The 17,218-nt window shown below is 36.6% G+C and overlaps 2 protein-coding genes across 5 annotated transcripts; both read left to right on the forward strand.

Moving 5' to 3' along the window:
• Positions 1–683: 683 nt before the first annotated feature.
• Positions 684–8,155, forward strand: LOC132046733 (kinesin-like protein KIN-8B). Of its 4 annotated transcripts, XM_059437470.1 has the most exons (16): positions 684–1,117; positions 1,215–1,286; positions 1,436–1,552; positions 1,699–1,787; positions 2,465–2,609; positions 2,696–2,791; positions 3,275–3,366; positions 3,674–3,775; positions 3,898–4,044; positions 4,117–4,267; positions 5,371–5,433; positions 5,508–5,744; positions 6,217–6,321; positions 6,404–6,517; positions 6,764–7,360; positions 7,530–8,155. In XM_059437470.1, exons 1-16 carry the CDS (start codon positions 1,070–1,072, stop codon positions 7,821–7,823), a joined length of 2,469 nt encoding a protein of 822 aa, XP_059293453.1. In that variant the 5' UTR covers positions 684–1,069; the 3' UTR covers positions 7,824–8,155. The 4 variants fall into 4 exon arrangements, with proteins under 4 accessions (XP_059293453.1, XP_059293454.1, XP_059293456.1 ...); XM_059437473.1 differs by lacking the exon at positions 2,465–2,609 and having other exon boundaries at positions 686–1,286; positions 2,727–2,791; XM_059437471.1 differs by lacking the exons at positions 1,436–1,552; positions 1,699–1,787 and having other exon boundaries at positions 685–1,286.
• Positions 8,156–9,522: 1,367 nt separating this feature from the next.
• Positions 9,523–16,202, forward strand: LOC132046734 (COMPASS-like H3K4 histone methylase component WDR5A). The gene is made up of 2 exons (XM_059437474.1): positions 9,523–10,482; positions 15,668–16,202. The coding sequence occupies exons 1-2, from the start codon at positions 9,826–9,828 to the stop codon at positions 15,959–15,961; spliced, it is 951 nt and encodes a 316-aa protein (XP_059293457.1). The 5' UTR covers positions 9,523–9,825; the 3' UTR covers positions 15,962–16,202.
• The last annotated feature ends 1,016 nt before the right edge of the window (positions 16,203–17,218 follow it).

The raw sequence follows: 17,218 nt of genomic DNA on the forward strand, positions 1-17,218 counted from the left end.
ACCTGGAGATAAATCCCATAACCATATTTAATGAAAACAACATTTTAAAAAATCTTTTACTGCATTCCACTAAACTATGCATTTGTAATTGAATACTTTTACACGTATATATTTATAACTCCTCCGTCCTACTTGTCCATTATACTAAAAAAATGTCTACTTTTAATTTTACTTGTTCAGTCTGAAAAATCAAGATAAAATTTATCATTTATTTTCTAATTTATTCTTATTAACTATAATGATTTCTTAATGCATTTCCGAAAATATTAAATCTATTTTGTTTGATATAGTAAACTTATCATTTTATTAATTACTCCTTCCATTCATTTTTACTTGTCTACTTTTGACTTTACACGTCCCTTAAAAATTTAAATGAAATATATATTTTTAGCATAATACATATATTAATTGGAGTATAGTCTCAATAAATTTGAAAAATGGCTTTTTGGTCCCTTTCGTCCAGTATGAATGTTAAGATTAAATGACTGTTAAGAGTAAAACGAGAAAAATAATTTTTTTAATATAATAGATAAATAAAAATAAATGTACGGAATAATTGTTTAAGAGGTGCGTCAAGTTAATAGACAAAGAGAGTATTTATTTTGATAACGTTATGTATTGACACACGTTACTATTTTACTGATTTAAAATTCTCATTTAAATTCGGTGTGGTGGTCACCTTCAGTTCCCTCAGAAATAAATTTACTGTGTCGAAGAAAGAAATATGTAACGAAAACAAACATTGATATCAAATGCAAATAGCGGTGCTTCAATTTCATTTCTTTAATAATCTCAACGAAACCCCCTCCTATTTTCCCAAATCATCTCCATATATTTCTCACATTTTTCCATTCAACACTCGAGATATTTTCATTTCTCTTTGCTGAAATCTAACGGTTTGCGGCGGTTACCGATTTTCGTGCTAACTGTATTTGTTGATTAATAACCAAAGCATTTTATTGTCAGTAATTTCTGTGTACTAGAAGTACTAGTTCCTTGTTAGAATTCAAATTAGAAAATAGGATTGAATAAAATTCTTGTGAATATTTGAGGCAAATGTTAGTCAATTATGCCAAGCATTAGAGCACCGGCAGCAAGGAAAGCCACTACTCTTACGGTAACGTTTTCTATTAAGGATTGCTTTAGCATTAATATGATTTTAATGTTTAGCCAACTGTTGATATGTGTATTCTGTATTGTTATGGTGGATGTAGGTAGCAGTGAAATGTAGGCCATTGACTGATAGAGAAGGCGGTCGTGATATCGTTAGAGTAAACAATGATAAGGTACATATTTATTTGAAAACCATTTTGTTTTTTTCTTCAAACACGATTATTCTAGTGATTTCAATGTTGTATATTTATTCATTGTTGATTTGATTGACACTATTGTGAGTGTTATCTTTTATAATTCACGACAACTATGATGAATGTAGGAGGTTGTTATTCTGGATCCTGACTTGTCAAAGGATTACTTAGATCGTATACAGAATCGTAGTAAAGAACGAAGATATGCTTTTGATTATGCATTTGGACCTAAATCCACAAATTTGGCAAGTGTTTCGTGTTATCTTTGTTTCTCTTTTCCAGATTTTGGCTTCCCTTGAGTTTTTATCATCCCCTTCATACTAATGCATGATGCCAGTATATGCCTTTGCATTTGATGTAGCTAATTAAACTTTGATGCTATAAAAATCAGGGCGTCTATGAGACAAGTATTCAGTCTACAATTGCTGGGGTCATTCAAGGACTGAATGCAACTGTCTTTGCTTATGGTTCAACAGGCAGGTATATACAACATTGGATAAAGAACATCTGACCTCTCTACGGTTTTCGTACATTTTTGAATTTTCCTGGGGTCAGGATATAGGCCAACTACCTCATTGTGGGATGAAGTTTCTTAAAATTGACTGCTTACTATGTGTTAGCATCATGTACCACTGGTCTGATCTTCCATAAACAATATGGTGAGTGGATAAAGTTGATGCAAAATGCTACAGCAATGATCATTTTGAATACAATGAGAAACTCGATATTTAGTGGCACTGGATGATTGGTGCAGAGAAAATAAATTAAATGAAATGCAGAGATTGTCAGATTGGTTAATAAAGGTTTATGTTGAATTTGAATAGAAATTATAGACATGAGTTACTTCTAAGCCGCCATATCAATGATCTTGTCATATAAAAACTTAGCGTGTTATTCCTGCATCTAGTTGGTGCTTATCTGCTAATAAACATTAATCTTTTACTGATTTTATGGAAAGACACAGCTTATTGAATTCTAGCTGGGCTAATAAGAGCGTCGCTTCTGGCGTTTCCTTAAACATGGGGAAGTTATTAGCTCGCCTTTTTTGATTTATTTTCTTCATATAGTTTATATTTTTATTTTTCCTATTCTAGTTGGAGAGCTGTGAGTGCTTCTGTAAGGTAATCTTAATAATAAACAAATGTTTGTATTTTCAGTGGAAAAACATATACAATGGTTGGAACTAAAGATGACCCTGGACTTATGGTTCTAAGTCTTAACACGATATTTGATCTTATCAAGAATGACCAAAGCTCTGATGTGTTTCAAGTTACTTGCTCCTATCTTGAAGTCTACAATGAGGTCTGATGTCTTTTGCATGGTATAAGCAGTTCTAGCTTGAAGTGATGTAGGCAATGCCTTTTGATATCTAAATATGGTGAAAGCAGGTAATATATGACTTACTTGAGAAGTCAGCAGGTCACTTGGAGCTCAGAGAGGATCCAGAGCAAGGAATAATGGTTGCTGGCCTTAGATGTATCAAGGTTTGTCCCGTTGTTATTTTTTTAATACTTCATCTTTTCCAGGGACTGCCACATTTTAGATCATCGGACTTAGCGTCTGATACAAAGGTTTTTTCTTGTTCAATGAAAGAGCTTCCTCAAAATCAATAGCTTTATCAAGTCCAGTGGGTCTAGTTTCAGATCTTAAAGTGTTACTGCATAATCATGATATTCTTTTCTTGGTGCCTTCGAAATGCTGTCCACCAAGTCTTTTAATACCTACACGATGAAAGTATGTTACAACAATTTGCTTCATACTTCTTAACACAAGTTTCCTAGTTTTCCAGTTATGTTTAGGTCTGACATGAAAAGATGTACTTCCTGCAGTTGTGATTCTTTCTTCATGTGTATCACATTTTCTTTGGCCTCATCGTTTCTTTAGATAATGACTATTACTTTTCGATTGCTTTTGCTCCAGTGATACAAGATCTCTGCCTGTTGTTTTAACCCTGTGACTTATATTAGGTTAATTCAGCTGATAGAATCCTTGAGCTTTTAAATTTGGGGAACAGCAGACGAAAAACAGAAAATACAGAGGTGAATGAAACTTCATCACGGTGAGTAACCTTCACTTTCTGTTAATGTTTATTTCCTATTTTCCCTCAAATTTTGGTTAGCATTCTACAGAAAACTGATTTTTTTTTTCTTCTCCTTTTTCATGATTCGTTGATTAAAAAGACTTAGACACAGACTTCTTACATCCTCTATAGTTCATAAAAAGTGAAGCTTACCATTCTTTATCAGACATGAGTCACTGACAGTAATTACAGCTAAAAGAAAGGGGGGGTGGTTCTTGATAGTTCTGCCTTTTGTTGATCATATCACCTCGGTAATGGTATGGAAATACTGATATTTTCTGAGCAGCTCTCATGCAGTATTGGAGATTACTGTGACTAGGAAACAGAGAGACAAATACTCTAATCAGGTTATAAGAGGAAAATTGGCACTTGTGGATCTTGCTGGAAGGTTTGCGCAATATTTCCTTCTTTCTTATTTTCCAAAAAAATAAAAAAAAATTCCTTCTTTCTTCTTCTTTTCCTGCATTAGAAAAAGGTAGGTGATAGTTATTTGCAAAACTTTTGATACAGTGAACGAGCTTCTGAAACAAATAGTGGAGGTCAAAAATTGAGAGATGGTGCTAACATTAACCGATCTCTTCTTGCTTTGGCAAACTGCATAAATGCTCTGGGGAAACAACAGAAGAAGGGTCTAGCTTATGTTCCTTACCGCAACAGGTACTTGAATGGGTTATTGTGGTGTGAAGTCTTTTACCTAATGTTAACTAATTTAGTTGATTCTTCTTGCAGCAAATTGACACGGATTCTGAAAGATGGGCTGAGTGGTAATTCTCAAACAATAATGATTGCCACCATATCACCAGCTGTCAATCAGTATCACCATACTGTGAATACCTTAAAGTATGCTGACAGAGCAAAAGAAATTAAGACACACATTCAGGTTAGAATCCAGTATAATATACTAGTCTAACAAAGGTCACTAGAGTCATACTTCAAAGATCAACAGGTTTCGTTGTGAGTGTACAATTCATTACATAGTCAAAGTCGAACCGATCTTTTATGATAATGATCTCCTCATGGTTGAAGGGAACATATTCTTCATTTATTAATTATGCTTTAAGGTGCAGAGATTAGCAATTTGCAATAAAGAAGTAATATCTATGGTTACCCTTGGGATAGAGAATGGATGGATGGAAGGTGGTGTAAGAAGAAAAGTAAAATTCAATAGGTGACTAGTCTGAGGTTTATCCAATGGAATAAATACACTAAGATGGCGTGAGTGCATTAAGATGGCCTTGTATTCCATTATTGCAAGGGAATGATACTAATTGCAGTTACTAAGAAGAATAATGGAGGAAGAATGATGAAGCTGATAAGAAAAGTTTTAGAAGGATAAATTAAATTTTGGTCGCCTGGCACTACAAAAGTTAACTGCCTTACCAGATTCAGGGAGCTATCCTTCTGGTGAAGGGTCATCTCAAGGTTGTGGTAAGGTATAGACTATAGAGGTTGCACGTGATTGACTTCCCTTTAGTTCTACTTTGTTCTTTGTGATCGTTTGGTAAGATCATTTACATTTGCTTACTGGTACGGCCCAATCCTCTCTGTGTGACTTATGGTTAAAGCATTGACATCCAATTGAAAGTCTTCTATTTGCCTTTTTCCCCCAGAATTACTCAGGATGATACTGAATTGTTTCATTAATGAGCCTATTGCTGATCACAATGCTGAAACTATATTGGGATTCTAGAATGCAATTCAGGATGCGTAGTACTTGATTCAGTTTGGTATCAACTTGGAATTTCTTTGGGATAAATCCACAAATTCCATATACTAATTTATACTTTAGCTTTGCTCATAAATTTTCTATGCTATGTGATTTGTGTTGCCTTTCCAACTTATGTCCTTTAATCTGCAGCGGTTGCCTGTTTCATTGCCTTTGGATATTGATCTGTCATTCTGTTTGAGTTATCTTCACGAGTTTATACAAAATTCCAGTAGGTGTTGCTCATCTGTTCTGATCTGCATTGTTATGCTTTTCAGAAAAACATTGGCACAATCAATACTCATGTTTCAGACTACCAGCGGATGATCGATAGCCTTCAAGTAAGCAGCTGACATTTTTTTTATCTGGACGTTACAAAATCATGCATGTTTAGGAGAGCTGCTTTTCCTTATAGAATGAGGTCAGCCAGCTGAGGAAGGAATTAGCCGACAAAGAAACACAACTAATTGCCAAGCCTACTGAAAAAGCCTCAGATGACGAGCTTTCTTGGTTGGACACGTTGAGCCATGAAACCAGTGAAAATGTCCACGAGAGGATAAATTTACAGAAGGCTTTGTTTGAGATAGAGGAGATGAACATTAGCAACCGTAATGAACTCCAGAATCTTGATGATGCAATTGCAAAACAACAGGTTAAGTATCATTATGTTCTTAACTTGATCATAATATAAGGACCACCTATTTGCCAAACATCTATATGCTTCTGTCTGGCACTTAACGTGTGTTAACCAAACATATACCTATATTGCACACAAATATTTGTATATTTGGTAGATCAGTAGCTTCAATTTCTTCTCAAGTTTCTATGATATGTCTAGTGCTCCCTATGATATGTATTCACTACAACTGTTTGGAGAGTCACTTCCCTAAGGTCGGGTCTACTCTGATTTTGAAAGTGGAGGGCTTAGTCATTTGCTTCTATTTCATCCCTTTATTTCTTGCCTGATCCAATGTGCTTCGGAATTTTGTTCTTCAATCCCTAAGGATCATAATACTAATACTGTCATTCTCCTTCTGTATGACTTCTAACTCTCTTGAAGATCTATTATCATATTAAGTTGTTCAAGAATGTTTTTCTTATTAGATATTTCAGTAATTTTTCAGGCTGTTGAAAATGATGGGGCAGTCGTGCGGGCTCTTAGAGCAAGGCGCCAAGTCATCCTTGATAATATTCGCGACAACGATGAGCTCAGTAATAATTATCTGAAGGTGGCTAAGTACTACTGGTGTAGGTTATATTATCCTAATCTCTGTTTTTCTTTTAACATATCAGGAGTTGTAAATTGTGCAGGAAATTGAAGCAAATGAGAAGCGAAGGTGTGAACTCCAAGCTATGATTGATGAAGCCATTAGCAACAATGGAAATAAGACTTACTTGGGAGTTCTGAGTCAATACAGGCTCCTGGTAATGCTTACTCTTGCTTTATTCATTTAGTTTAATCCCACCAAAGAAGATTTATCAACTCTCCAGTTCCCTTTCTACCACAAGATACGTTATGTTCTGCATTTTCCCGTCCATGTTTCCACTCATATTGGTTTGCTACCTCTAATACTGCGAAACCCAAATGAAAATATGCAGAATTGCTTATGATAAATATTCTAAACATTGGTGTATTATTTGAACCTCACTTGTTTTCTGCAATAAATGTAGGGAATTGGTAATACTGAACTTCAGTTTGAAATAGCGATGAGAGATCAGATAATCCACAATCAAAGGGAAGCACAAAAGAATCTGTGGAATTTACTCTTAAGTTTAGGCCTTGATGAAAAGCAGATAACAGATCTTGCCCTTAAACAAGGAATAACTATTGAAGACTGGACAATGACTGCCCAAATTCAATTATCTGATAGAAGACAGTCACCAAACACCGGAAGTGGAACATATACTACTTTATCTTTCTCTCCGCCAACTTTTCAACTTGGTGCCAACGTGCCACTTGATCAATACTTCTGTTCTACACCAATTTCCTTGACAAATCGGAGACCACCACATATCCATTGCAGGGACGAAGGCCACCGTTCGTATTATGTGCATGATTACTCTCCATCAGAAAATATGCCACTGAATGAAGACGAAAGTTGTTACAAAGATGGGACTTCACTTCATGAAGTTCCTAATAGGGATCCTCCTGAATTTTGTAGTTCATATCCACCAACAAGAAACCAATTTTCTTCATGCAGTGAAAGTGGTATGTCTATGACACCTTCCCATGAGGACTTCAGGCAGCAACAGGATCAGCAGCCACCGGTAATCATTCAAACTAATCATTCTGAATAACCCTGTATTGACGACTACATCTATTTTTATTCACACACTTCCTCCCTCTGTGTATTTTAGCGACTGTGCCTCTCAATGTCTTTTCTCCTGTTCAATTTATGGTTTATACATTTACTAAACTCGTTTATCTTGCTTGTAGGATGTCTGGTCAAGTTCTACCAGGCAGCAAATACAGCCAAGCTGCCATGCTGAAATTAGTAGCACCGATTACTTTCACCATGGGAGGAGGATGGTTCATAGGGTATCAAGGCAAGGTCGGTTTCACAGTAGCCCCTTAACCCAGAACTTTGCCTCGCTTAACTCTAATAATGTGCTCCCAAAACTTGGGCAATTTAACCTGCAAGATATGCAGACGCTTCCTTCCTATGATACAACCAAGAAAGTTTCATTTAGTTCCAATAGTCTTGAAGCTCAGCCACCAAGATTTGTTTAAACCTTCTATTCTTTCATTTGATTCCTTGTTTAATTTGTCCCTCCAAATGTACATAATATAGGTAGTATTAGAGGTTTTATAGCAATTTAGTGGATCCAGTAGTTGGCATAGATCATTCAGTTAATTCGTCTTTTAACGAAGTAAAGAATGTATTTGTGGTTCTGCTGTGCATAATGCCGTAATGTGAGTATATGGAAGTTGCTAGGAGTTGAAAGTGAGTGGCAGAGTCCAAATTTCCTGTGAGGCTCTTGTAGAACTAACTATAATTTGCTAAACAGTTGCTGTTTTTGGGTTCTGCTATTGCTCATATATCACAAAAAGGTGTTATGGAAGTGTTGGTTCATCTGCATCCTTGGTCATTGAAACTTGAAAAGTCCTGCTCTGCAGATGATAGCCTGAAAAAAAGATTTTGTTAATGCATGTTGGATCACCAAAGTCTAAGATATCGTCTATTAGTTAATAGACCACTTGACTTGTAAGTCTGTCATTAGATCTAGTTTGCTAGTTTAGTTGTAATATTTTCTGGTACTTCCGTGATGACATGCGATCCAATTTCCTTTTAATATTGATCCAACTATTATCACAACAAAGAAAAACTGTGTGTGTTTCACTCTATGAAAGCACAAGTATTTTCTATTGAGACCATGATGACGTACACAAATCCTGGTCGCCTACTGGGATTTCCATTTCCTGGAACTTGGTAACGTGCTTAATATATGCTCCAGGGTGTGTTATAGTACCAAAACTCATTAGCAAAGTAATGTTTCAAATTGTCGACAATTAGATGTCTTTTTAAATATGCACGTATAGTTCTCCTTTCACTTTGCTTTTTCCTTTAAATTTTTTATAATGCTCTCATATATAATCGCAAGTAGAAGTAATGTGTTCTAGCAAGGCAATTTGCTACTATTGGATATTGATGACTTATTTGAGGTACTCAACGTAAAATTTGAAATTTCAATCACTACTCTCGCATGGTTGGCATTGCTGTCGACTGAGCTGTTTGAAGTTTGCAAAAAAAAAAACCAAGTGACAAATAAACTTTGTTAAAAATAAAAGCCTTCCACTTGAATAGAATAATGAAGGGAGGAAGTCACAAGTAATTTTCTTGATTCTTGATTGTTTAATTGGTCACATTTTATTCATGAAATGGCTTGAATTGGTATTAGTCGTCCCCTGGTAACCTAGGATTAGTGGTGATAGTCACGCCCCCACCGCTATCTTTGATTGTCTTGGTCAGAAAATTGGGTTCTTTTGAGTTGGTTGTGACACTCTCCCCTTCTTCTTTGCAATTCTTTCAACCTACTCGAGATGCACAATCAATAGCCTGTGTACCAACTATATCTTTTATTGGGTGAGCAAACTCAAGATGTTACAACAACAACCCAGTGAAATCTCACAACGTGGGGTCTGGAGAGGGTAGAGTGTACGCAGACCTTACTCCTACCAAGGTAGGACGGCTATTTCGGAAAGGCAAATTCAATGGATATAGGAGTTGCTACAATTACTTCAGCGGGAACTGCTATTAGTATTGGAAACATCTTTAGTTCCTTGACTCGTTCCGTGACGCGAAATTCATCATCATGTTTTGGATGAAGCTCTTTCCATTCTTGGTTCGGATATGCCATTCTCCCTTTGCATTCAAATATGAATTGAAAGGCTTTCCCCTACCCAACCTGAATAAGGGTAATCGATTAGAAGCCTAACTAACTAAGCCCCTAAAATATCTCGTTGATCACATAAATTAACAAGAGTAACGATTCTGAGACAAAAAGGTAGCAGGTTTAATAAGCTATTCGCAACCATCATATTTTTGGCGAGACACATGTATGACAAAAAAAGAAAGAAAAGATTCAAAGGAAAAAGAAGACGGACAACTAGAGTTTTGCCCGGATTTATGCAAGATTGAGGTTGTCCACGGCGACAAACATCAGTTCCCTGAATTGTTTAACATTCCAATTCCTTAAACCTCTCAAAAACCCTACTCCATAATTTCCACCCCATGTCTTCAACAAACGAGCCTTCATCAGATTCTTCTTTCAAACCCTACACCCTAAAACACACACTCTCCGGCCACAAACGCGCCATATCCTCCGTCAAATTCTCCGATGACGGCAACCTCATCGCCACCTCCTCCGCCGACAAAACAGCCCGAACATGGTCCGTCACCGACGGCTCTCTTCTTCACGAATTCCTAGGTCACGAACAGGGCATATCCGACGTGGCATTCTCATCCGATAATCGTCACTTAGCTACTGCTTCTGATGACAAAACTGTTCGATTATGGGATGTTTCAACTGGTTCCCATGTTAAAACCCTAACAGGTCATACGAATTATGTTTTCTGTGTTAATTATAATCCTCAGAGTAATATGCTTGTTTCGGGTTCATTTGATGAGACTGTTAGGTTATGGGATGTTAAGACTGGCAAGTGTTTAAAGGTGTTGCCTGCACATTCGGATCCTGTTACTGCTGTGAATTTTAATAGGGATGGGTCGTTGATTGTTTCGAGTAGTTATGATGGATTGTGTAGAATTTGGGATGCTTCTACTGGGCATTGTATGAAGACTCTTATTGATGATGAAAATCCACCTGTTAGTTTTGTTAAGTTTTCGCCTAATGGGAAGTTTATACTCGTTGGCTCTTTGGATAATACTCTGGTAAGTTTTTTTTTTTTTTTTTTTGGTTTGTTTCTATGTTCTTTCCCCAGTGGCAATTTATATTCAGATTGCTTCTACATACTGAATTTTGGCTGCGAGTTGCGAATGCAGAGCTTCCTTTTTTCTATTCAGTTGAATGAGATGTAAAGGTTAAGTTTTGGTACATTTTGTTTGGAAAAAGGTAGCTTTTTCGGTGAAGTAATTTCAAAGTAGCTTCTTCTGAGGTGCATTGTACAAGTGCTTTGTCTTCTTCAGATAGCTGTTTTCTTTTCCTATTGTATGTGGAGTTAGAAGGTGGTTTTACATCAATGTAGGAGTTCTGGAACATTGTAAAGCTCGTTCTATAGGATTCGTCATAATATGATTATGTTTCTTGCTACTCAATTTAATTATCAAAGTTGGTGTCTTTGCTGTTTTGAGCTGATTAAGTCAAAAGAGCTCTGAAGTTTTATGCTGTGGCGAGATTAAGTTTTGATGACAAGAAAGCTTAAGATGCATATGTTGAACAAGTGCTTCAGTTGCAGGCGCAGCATATTGTTTTTTGTTTGGTTTTCTGTGGAATTGGAACTGCTGTTAGGGGCAAGCCTAGAGTTTTGTATGCATCATGTATCTAATCATGTTCATTACTTCATTTAGCAGGCAAAATTTGATCCAAATATGAAACATTAAAATTGGATTTTTTGGTAACGCGTCAGTCAACCCAATGCTATTCCCAGCTGGTTTTGCCTTTTCATGTGTTTTTGATCAATTTTGATCTGTTAACTTCCCTGGAATTTGACCAATACTGTGAATTTAGAAGTTATAGTAAACTGGATTGGATACCTCTTCGTAGTTATGCTTTGGTCCAACTTTGGGGGACCATTTTGAAGGTTCTTAATACTACTTTGATCTGTTGGAATTGGTTTTAAGTTCTTTGGATTTATCTAAGAAAGATTCCGAAAGTAGCATGAAGGGATACTTCACTGGATTATATTGATGAACTTTTCATTCCGCACGACTATGAAAGTGCTACCAGACCTTGACCCCCCCGTAACCCCCCACCCCCAAACCCCCCAATCACACCCCAAGTCAATATATAGAATGAAGCTGGTATGTCTAGAACTTCACGCAAGGTTTCGCTATACAAGCTTCATTGTCTACTTATTGGGAACCACCAACAGGTTCATCAATTGTTCCATTCTAATTACTCCTCCAAAAGGGAGCTTGGTTGGAGGACTCTTTATCAATTGTTATATTCTATGTTTCTTCATGCTTTTGGCTCTCCCCCATCAAATATTTTAACCCAAGGCCCAAGACATATCCTTGAGTATCAAAAGAGTTCTTAATTTCTTTATACCAGTATATGCGTCCATGTATATTCAAGACCTTCATTTATGCTTCTGTTTCTTTTTTTCTTTCCCCTTTAGTAAAAGGAAGGGATAAGGGATGCCCTACTCGTACCAAAAAGCATGTGGGATCTATTGTATGATTTCCTTTTCTGGAAACGGCTTGGTGTGTGAACAAATCCGACATCAAAACCTTAGCAGGATAATGATTTTTTGCATGTCGGAGGCCTCTTCTTTTCTCTCATTGAATAATGAACTTTTATTCACCTAGCAGAAAACAACAATCAGTTTCTTTAGAGTGGAAAAAGCTGCAAACGTATTTATTAAACGAAAAGAAGAACTGCTTTAAATGTCGACTTTTGTCTTGTTTCTTGATTTTGAATGGATTTTTGGGGATTTGGGTACCAAGGAAAGGAATAATTATTTTGCACTCAAGGATGTGGCTTATTGGTCAATAAAGTGGGTAAAGAACCCTGAGGTCTCGAGCTCAAATCCTGTAGAATTAGTTGAGACTTTTCTTTTTCATTTTCTGCAAAGCATGTTAGTCTATATCATCTGATTTGTTTGTATGTCATATTTTATATCAATATGGATAAAATTAACTGCTGAGCCAAGTAAGTAAGTCGAGAAGACACAAATCAAGACAGATGAACTTTATGCACATTCATAACTTTGTTCCAGTATGGTTCTTTAAGCAAAATTTTATAGGCAAAAGCTCACTTATTAGTGGAAAAAGTTGATGAAAATGAAGATGAGATTCCATTGCATCTTTCAGGAAATGCGGTGGAAGTTTCTCTATCTTAATAAATAAAGTAATACTTCATTATTATCATATCAAGGTAAGATCAGAGGCGAATCTAGGAATTAAGCTCAATGGGTTCGACCTTTAAGGTTCTTAGTATTGTAACCCATTATGTTCTTAAAGTTATGGATTCAGACCTACTGTTTGTTCCTATTTTAATGAACTTTTACATATGAATTTATGCTCCACGTCTGAAGTATTGGGTTCAGATGATGCCGGTGCCGCAACATTGCATCCACCTTTGGGTAAGATGGTATCAGAAGCATGTATATTCCCTGCCTACTCATACGGATGAGAATTTCGCTTTTTACCGAAATTAAAAAATGAAAATAAGAGCTACCATTAGGTACTCCTAACCTCGTTCTTGCTATTACGAAACAATCTCCTATTTCATTTATTCTGAATAAGCCAAAAAAGATATAGCGGTGTCCTTTAAGGTGCGTTCCTTTTCTGGTCGATCCCCTGAACCGTTTATCTCGATAGAGTTGCTTTTGTTGTGGTTAGTATTCAGATATCGATTCAAGATCACGAGGAGGTATGCATTAATTGAATTTACAAGCCAGGGATTCATCATCTCTATGGGATTAAATCCCGAGTTATTACAACAACAACATACCCAGTATAATCCCACAAGTGGGGTCTGGGGAGGGTAGTATGTACGCAGACCCTACCTTAGGAAGGTAGAGAGGCTATTTCCGGGAGACCCTCGGCTCATAGAAGGACGAAAAATAGGCATTAGCAACAAGCAGAAACAATAGCAAGATAATAAGATAACCATGGCTAAAGAAATAACGATAGTAATAGAAATCTAAAAATAGAAAAATACAAGAATAATGCTAAAACTCCGGAAACGGAAATGAAAAGCGCCCGATTACCCACTACCCTTCTACCCTATTTCTCGACCTCCACACCTTCCTATTAGGGGTCATGTCCTCCGTGAGCTGAAGTTGCGCCATGTTCTGCCTAATCACCTCCCCCCCAATACTTCTTCGGCCTGCCTCTTCCCCTCCACAAGCCTATAACGGCCAACCTCTCACACCTCCTTACTGGGGCATCTGCATCCCTCCTTCTCACATGCTCGAACCATCTCAACCTCACTTCCGGCATCTTATCATCTACGGTGGCCACTCCTACCTTGTCCGGATATCTACTAAATCCCGAGTTATTGCGAAGTAAAAAATCGATGACATTATGGAAGTAAATACTCTTGCATTTATTGCTATTGCACTATTTATTCTAGTTCCTATTGCTTTTCTACTTATCGTATACGTAAAAACTGTACGTCAAAACGATTAATTATTCACTAAATGAAACTTGACTTCTGAGTTCTTAGCGAAAATTGATGAAATAAAATGGAAAATATTTCAATTTCATGTCTTAAATGAAACGAGTGTCCCTTAATTACATAATTCTAAAATGGAAATCGGGGATTGAATTTATTGTAAGATCTATTTATCCTTTGTAAAGATGCTATGCCTATAGATTTTTGAATAAGAGAAGACAACAGTTGACCTTTTCGCCACCCTGCCTTTCTAGTCATCTAGGAAATGCTGGGTTGGAGTTATATAGTCAAGCTTTGTCTGGTTCTGGTGTTATTAAAAGCGCTCGCTTCAGCGCTAAGTGTGAAGCGAGGTGAGGCCTTGGGTCCAACGCTTTTATGTCCCAAAGCGAGGCGAGAATAGAAAAGCGTGCACTTCAGTAGAAGAAGTGAGAAAATACAGGCATGAAACGTCGTTTAAGCAAAAAAAGCGGGACTTTTGGAAATTTAATTGAAATAAGGGTTAATTTTAGTTCTAATCTTAAAACAATTGCAACATGGAATTACACATCTTCGTCCTGCTGCTGCTACTCGAAGTTGCTGCTCCTCTTCTCCTCAAATTCTAGGGTTTCAAGGTAAGTTCTTCTCTTCTTCTTTTTCTCTTCTTATCTTCTTCTCTTCTCCCCGTACTCTTTCTTATCTCCTCTCCTCTTCCTTCGATTTTTCATGAAACCAAAGCCGGAAATGTTCTACTCTTCGTCTTTGATTTTCTCTTCTTATCTTCTCCTCTTTCTGAGAAATATAATAATGACGGTTTGACACTTCAAGAGTTTGGAATTCTTGAAGACTCTTTATGATTTGGTTTTGAACTTGCTTAATATGTTATGAAGACTATTGACTATCTAGTTCTAGTATCTATGATTTATTTTTAATTTTAGAATTGAAAGATTTGCTTAATATGTTATTTATATTGTGTTCGTGGCTATTTATTCTATGCAAATTTAATATTTTTTATTTTTGTCTTAAATTGCGTTTCAGTTGAAAAATGTATGCCCACTTCACGCCCCTCATCACTTTTTTTTTTTTTTCGCTTCTCGCTTTCCAGAACACTGTTCTGATATCTCTATGATATGAGAATCCATCTCAAGTTTTTATCAAACTGCAGTAGATATATGTTTTGGCCCTCAGGCCCTCAGATATATCTCAAGCTGTGGTTTTTTCTGTTGGTCTGCATGCAACTTCCAAGAGAAGGCTAGTATCTGATCTGTGAATTCACCTGTTTGCAATGTGTATTTTCAGTAAAGCAAACCCTTAACAGTGAATTCGTTGTGCAAAATTGGCACGTGCTTCGAGAATTGTTCATCATTCCTCTTAAGTTTTAACAGTTCCCTCTCAGGAAAAAAATTGTCCCTCAATTTGTTTCTTTTCAAAGTTCAGTTTCCTCTAGTAGTGAGCTATTACATCTTGGCAGATGTGTTCCATGCAGTTTTCAAATAGCAATGCTATTTTCAAGCTAAGCTGATTGCACATTTTAGTATTGCTTAATTTTCACAGAAGTATGTGTACTGTTTTACAAGTGAGATTGGTTTGCGAATGTGTGAATACATGTTTGTGTCGAGAGTAATGCCTCTGCAAAATTTCCATTGCCTAAAAACTGCTGCTTAACGACTTATTCAAAAAAATAACGAAGAGGAGACTAGTTACCTTTACCTCAATAAAATAAAATAAAATAACGAAGAGGAGACTGCTATTTAATGTGCTCGCTGACCTATGTACACTTTTCTTTCCCTTGTTTTGCAGAGGCTTTGGAACTTCTCGACTGGTAAAGTTCTGAAAACTTACTCAGGCCATGTCAACTCGAAGTACTGCGTTTCATCAACATTTTCCATAACAAATGGGAAATATATCGTTAGTGGTTCTGAGGATAATTGCATATATATGTGGGAGCTTCAGTCAAGGAAGATAGTTCAAAAATTGGAAGGTCATACTGATACTGTAATTTCGGTATCATGCCACCCCACTCAGAACATGATTGCTTCTGGTTCTCTTGGGAATGACAAGACTGTGAAGATATGGACTCAGGGGGAAGACTAATTATTCTTTTATTTACTCCAAGACATTTGTGCAGTTGAATTAGGTGATATAGCAGATTTGCTGCATCCATCTTACTTGCCTTGCTTGTGAGAATGAGTTATTGTCAGTCTCTCCATGAGGTAAAAACTTTGTATCTTTTAGATCCTGGCAGTTGTCATTTTAGTTATTGTATTCCTGGAATTTGCTTAACAAGATGAATAGGCGTATCAGATTTATGGAAATTGTTTCAAGTTGAAACTTTCACTTTGTGGCTCACCCCTCTCCATTCCTGTCCCAAACCCCCGCCCCCAAAAGAAAAGAGAAGAAAAAGAAACTTTTTTGACGTTTGCTAGTTCGCACTATGGATCAGATGCGCTTAGGCTTGATGCTGTCTGTCTCTGGGATTATGATTTTCTAAATGATGTGGAAATCTTTCTGGTTGTTAAAACTCATATTAATCTTAACAAGAACTCAGTGAACAAGTCGTGGCGTGCGCCTTCATTTTAGTTAAAATCATGTAGCTATGCCTCTTTTTGTAAAAGTTGCAAGCGGGGTCTACAAATGACCTGTTTGGTGATCCATCCTCTCGATTAATCGGGATAGAAGGGGTAAGTGATGTTCTCTACCAGCTTCATCCAACAATAACGCGGTTTAGGTTCAGTTGAGTCTGTGATTTGCACTTTAGTGATAACAACTCCAATTTATTATCATTTGAATTCTCTACCTCTACCGGAGAGGTGAACATATAAGATAAACCTTTCAGTTCAAAGCACATACTATTATCGAGTCTAGAGATTAGATGTTGTGATTGAATTTTTACAAGCTGAATTTCATCGCTTGACATTTTCCTTGGGTTCTTTCTATAACTTTTTGGTCATTGCAATTTCATGTGACATAGACTTCAACGAAATACAAATCCTGGGATTTGATTTGACCAGAATCCTGATTAGGTTAGTTGTCGATGCTGATAGCGCTAGGCAATAAATGATGATACTATTTTTTTTAAACTTCATGGAGGTTGTGTTTGAAATTTGAATTATGAGCTGTTCCCATGAAATGCACAGAGATTCAACCAAAATGGAGAGAGATCTAAATCTTAAACTAATGGATTCTTCACTCTTATCTGTCAATGGAGAGATCTGATGACGAGAGATCCTGAAATAAATCAGACAATAAGAAAGTGCGCACTATGAAAGCTGGCACACAACTCATAAAAATAAACCAAGGAGTATGAGACTAATGAAAACACATTGGAGCAAACTCTCTATATAATTACGC

Source organism: Lycium ferocissimum, chromosome 2, assembly GCF_029784015.1.
Source record: "Lycium ferocissimum isolate CSIRO_LF1 chromosome 2, AGI_CSIRO_Lferr_CH_V1, whole genome shotgun sequence".
NCBI lineage: Eukaryota > Viridiplantae > Streptophyta > Magnoliopsida > Solanales > Solanaceae > Lycium > Lycium ferocissimum.

Bases quoted from the DNA above. Each gene is read 5' to 3' on its own strand.
- LOC132046733 (XM_059437470.1), top strand. From the start codon at position 1,070: ATGCCAAGCATTAGAGCACCGGCAGCAAGGAAAGCCACTACTCTTACG. The intron at 4,268-5,370 runs GTTAGAATCCAG...TATGCTTTTCAG, and splicing joins AAATTAAGACACACATTCAG to AAAAACATTGGCACAATCAA. The intron at 6,518-6,763 runs GTAATGCTTACT...CAATAAATGTAG, and splicing joins TGAGTCAATACAGGCTCCTG to GGAATTGGTAATACTGAACT.
- LOC132046734 (XM_059437474.1), top strand. From the start codon at position 9,826: ATGTCTTCAACAAACGAGCCTTCATCAGATTCTTCTTTCAAACCCTAC. The intron at 10,483-15,667 runs GTAAGTTTTTTT...CTTGTTTTGCAG, and splicing joins GCTCTTTGGATAATACTCTG to AGGCTTTGGAACTTCTCGAC.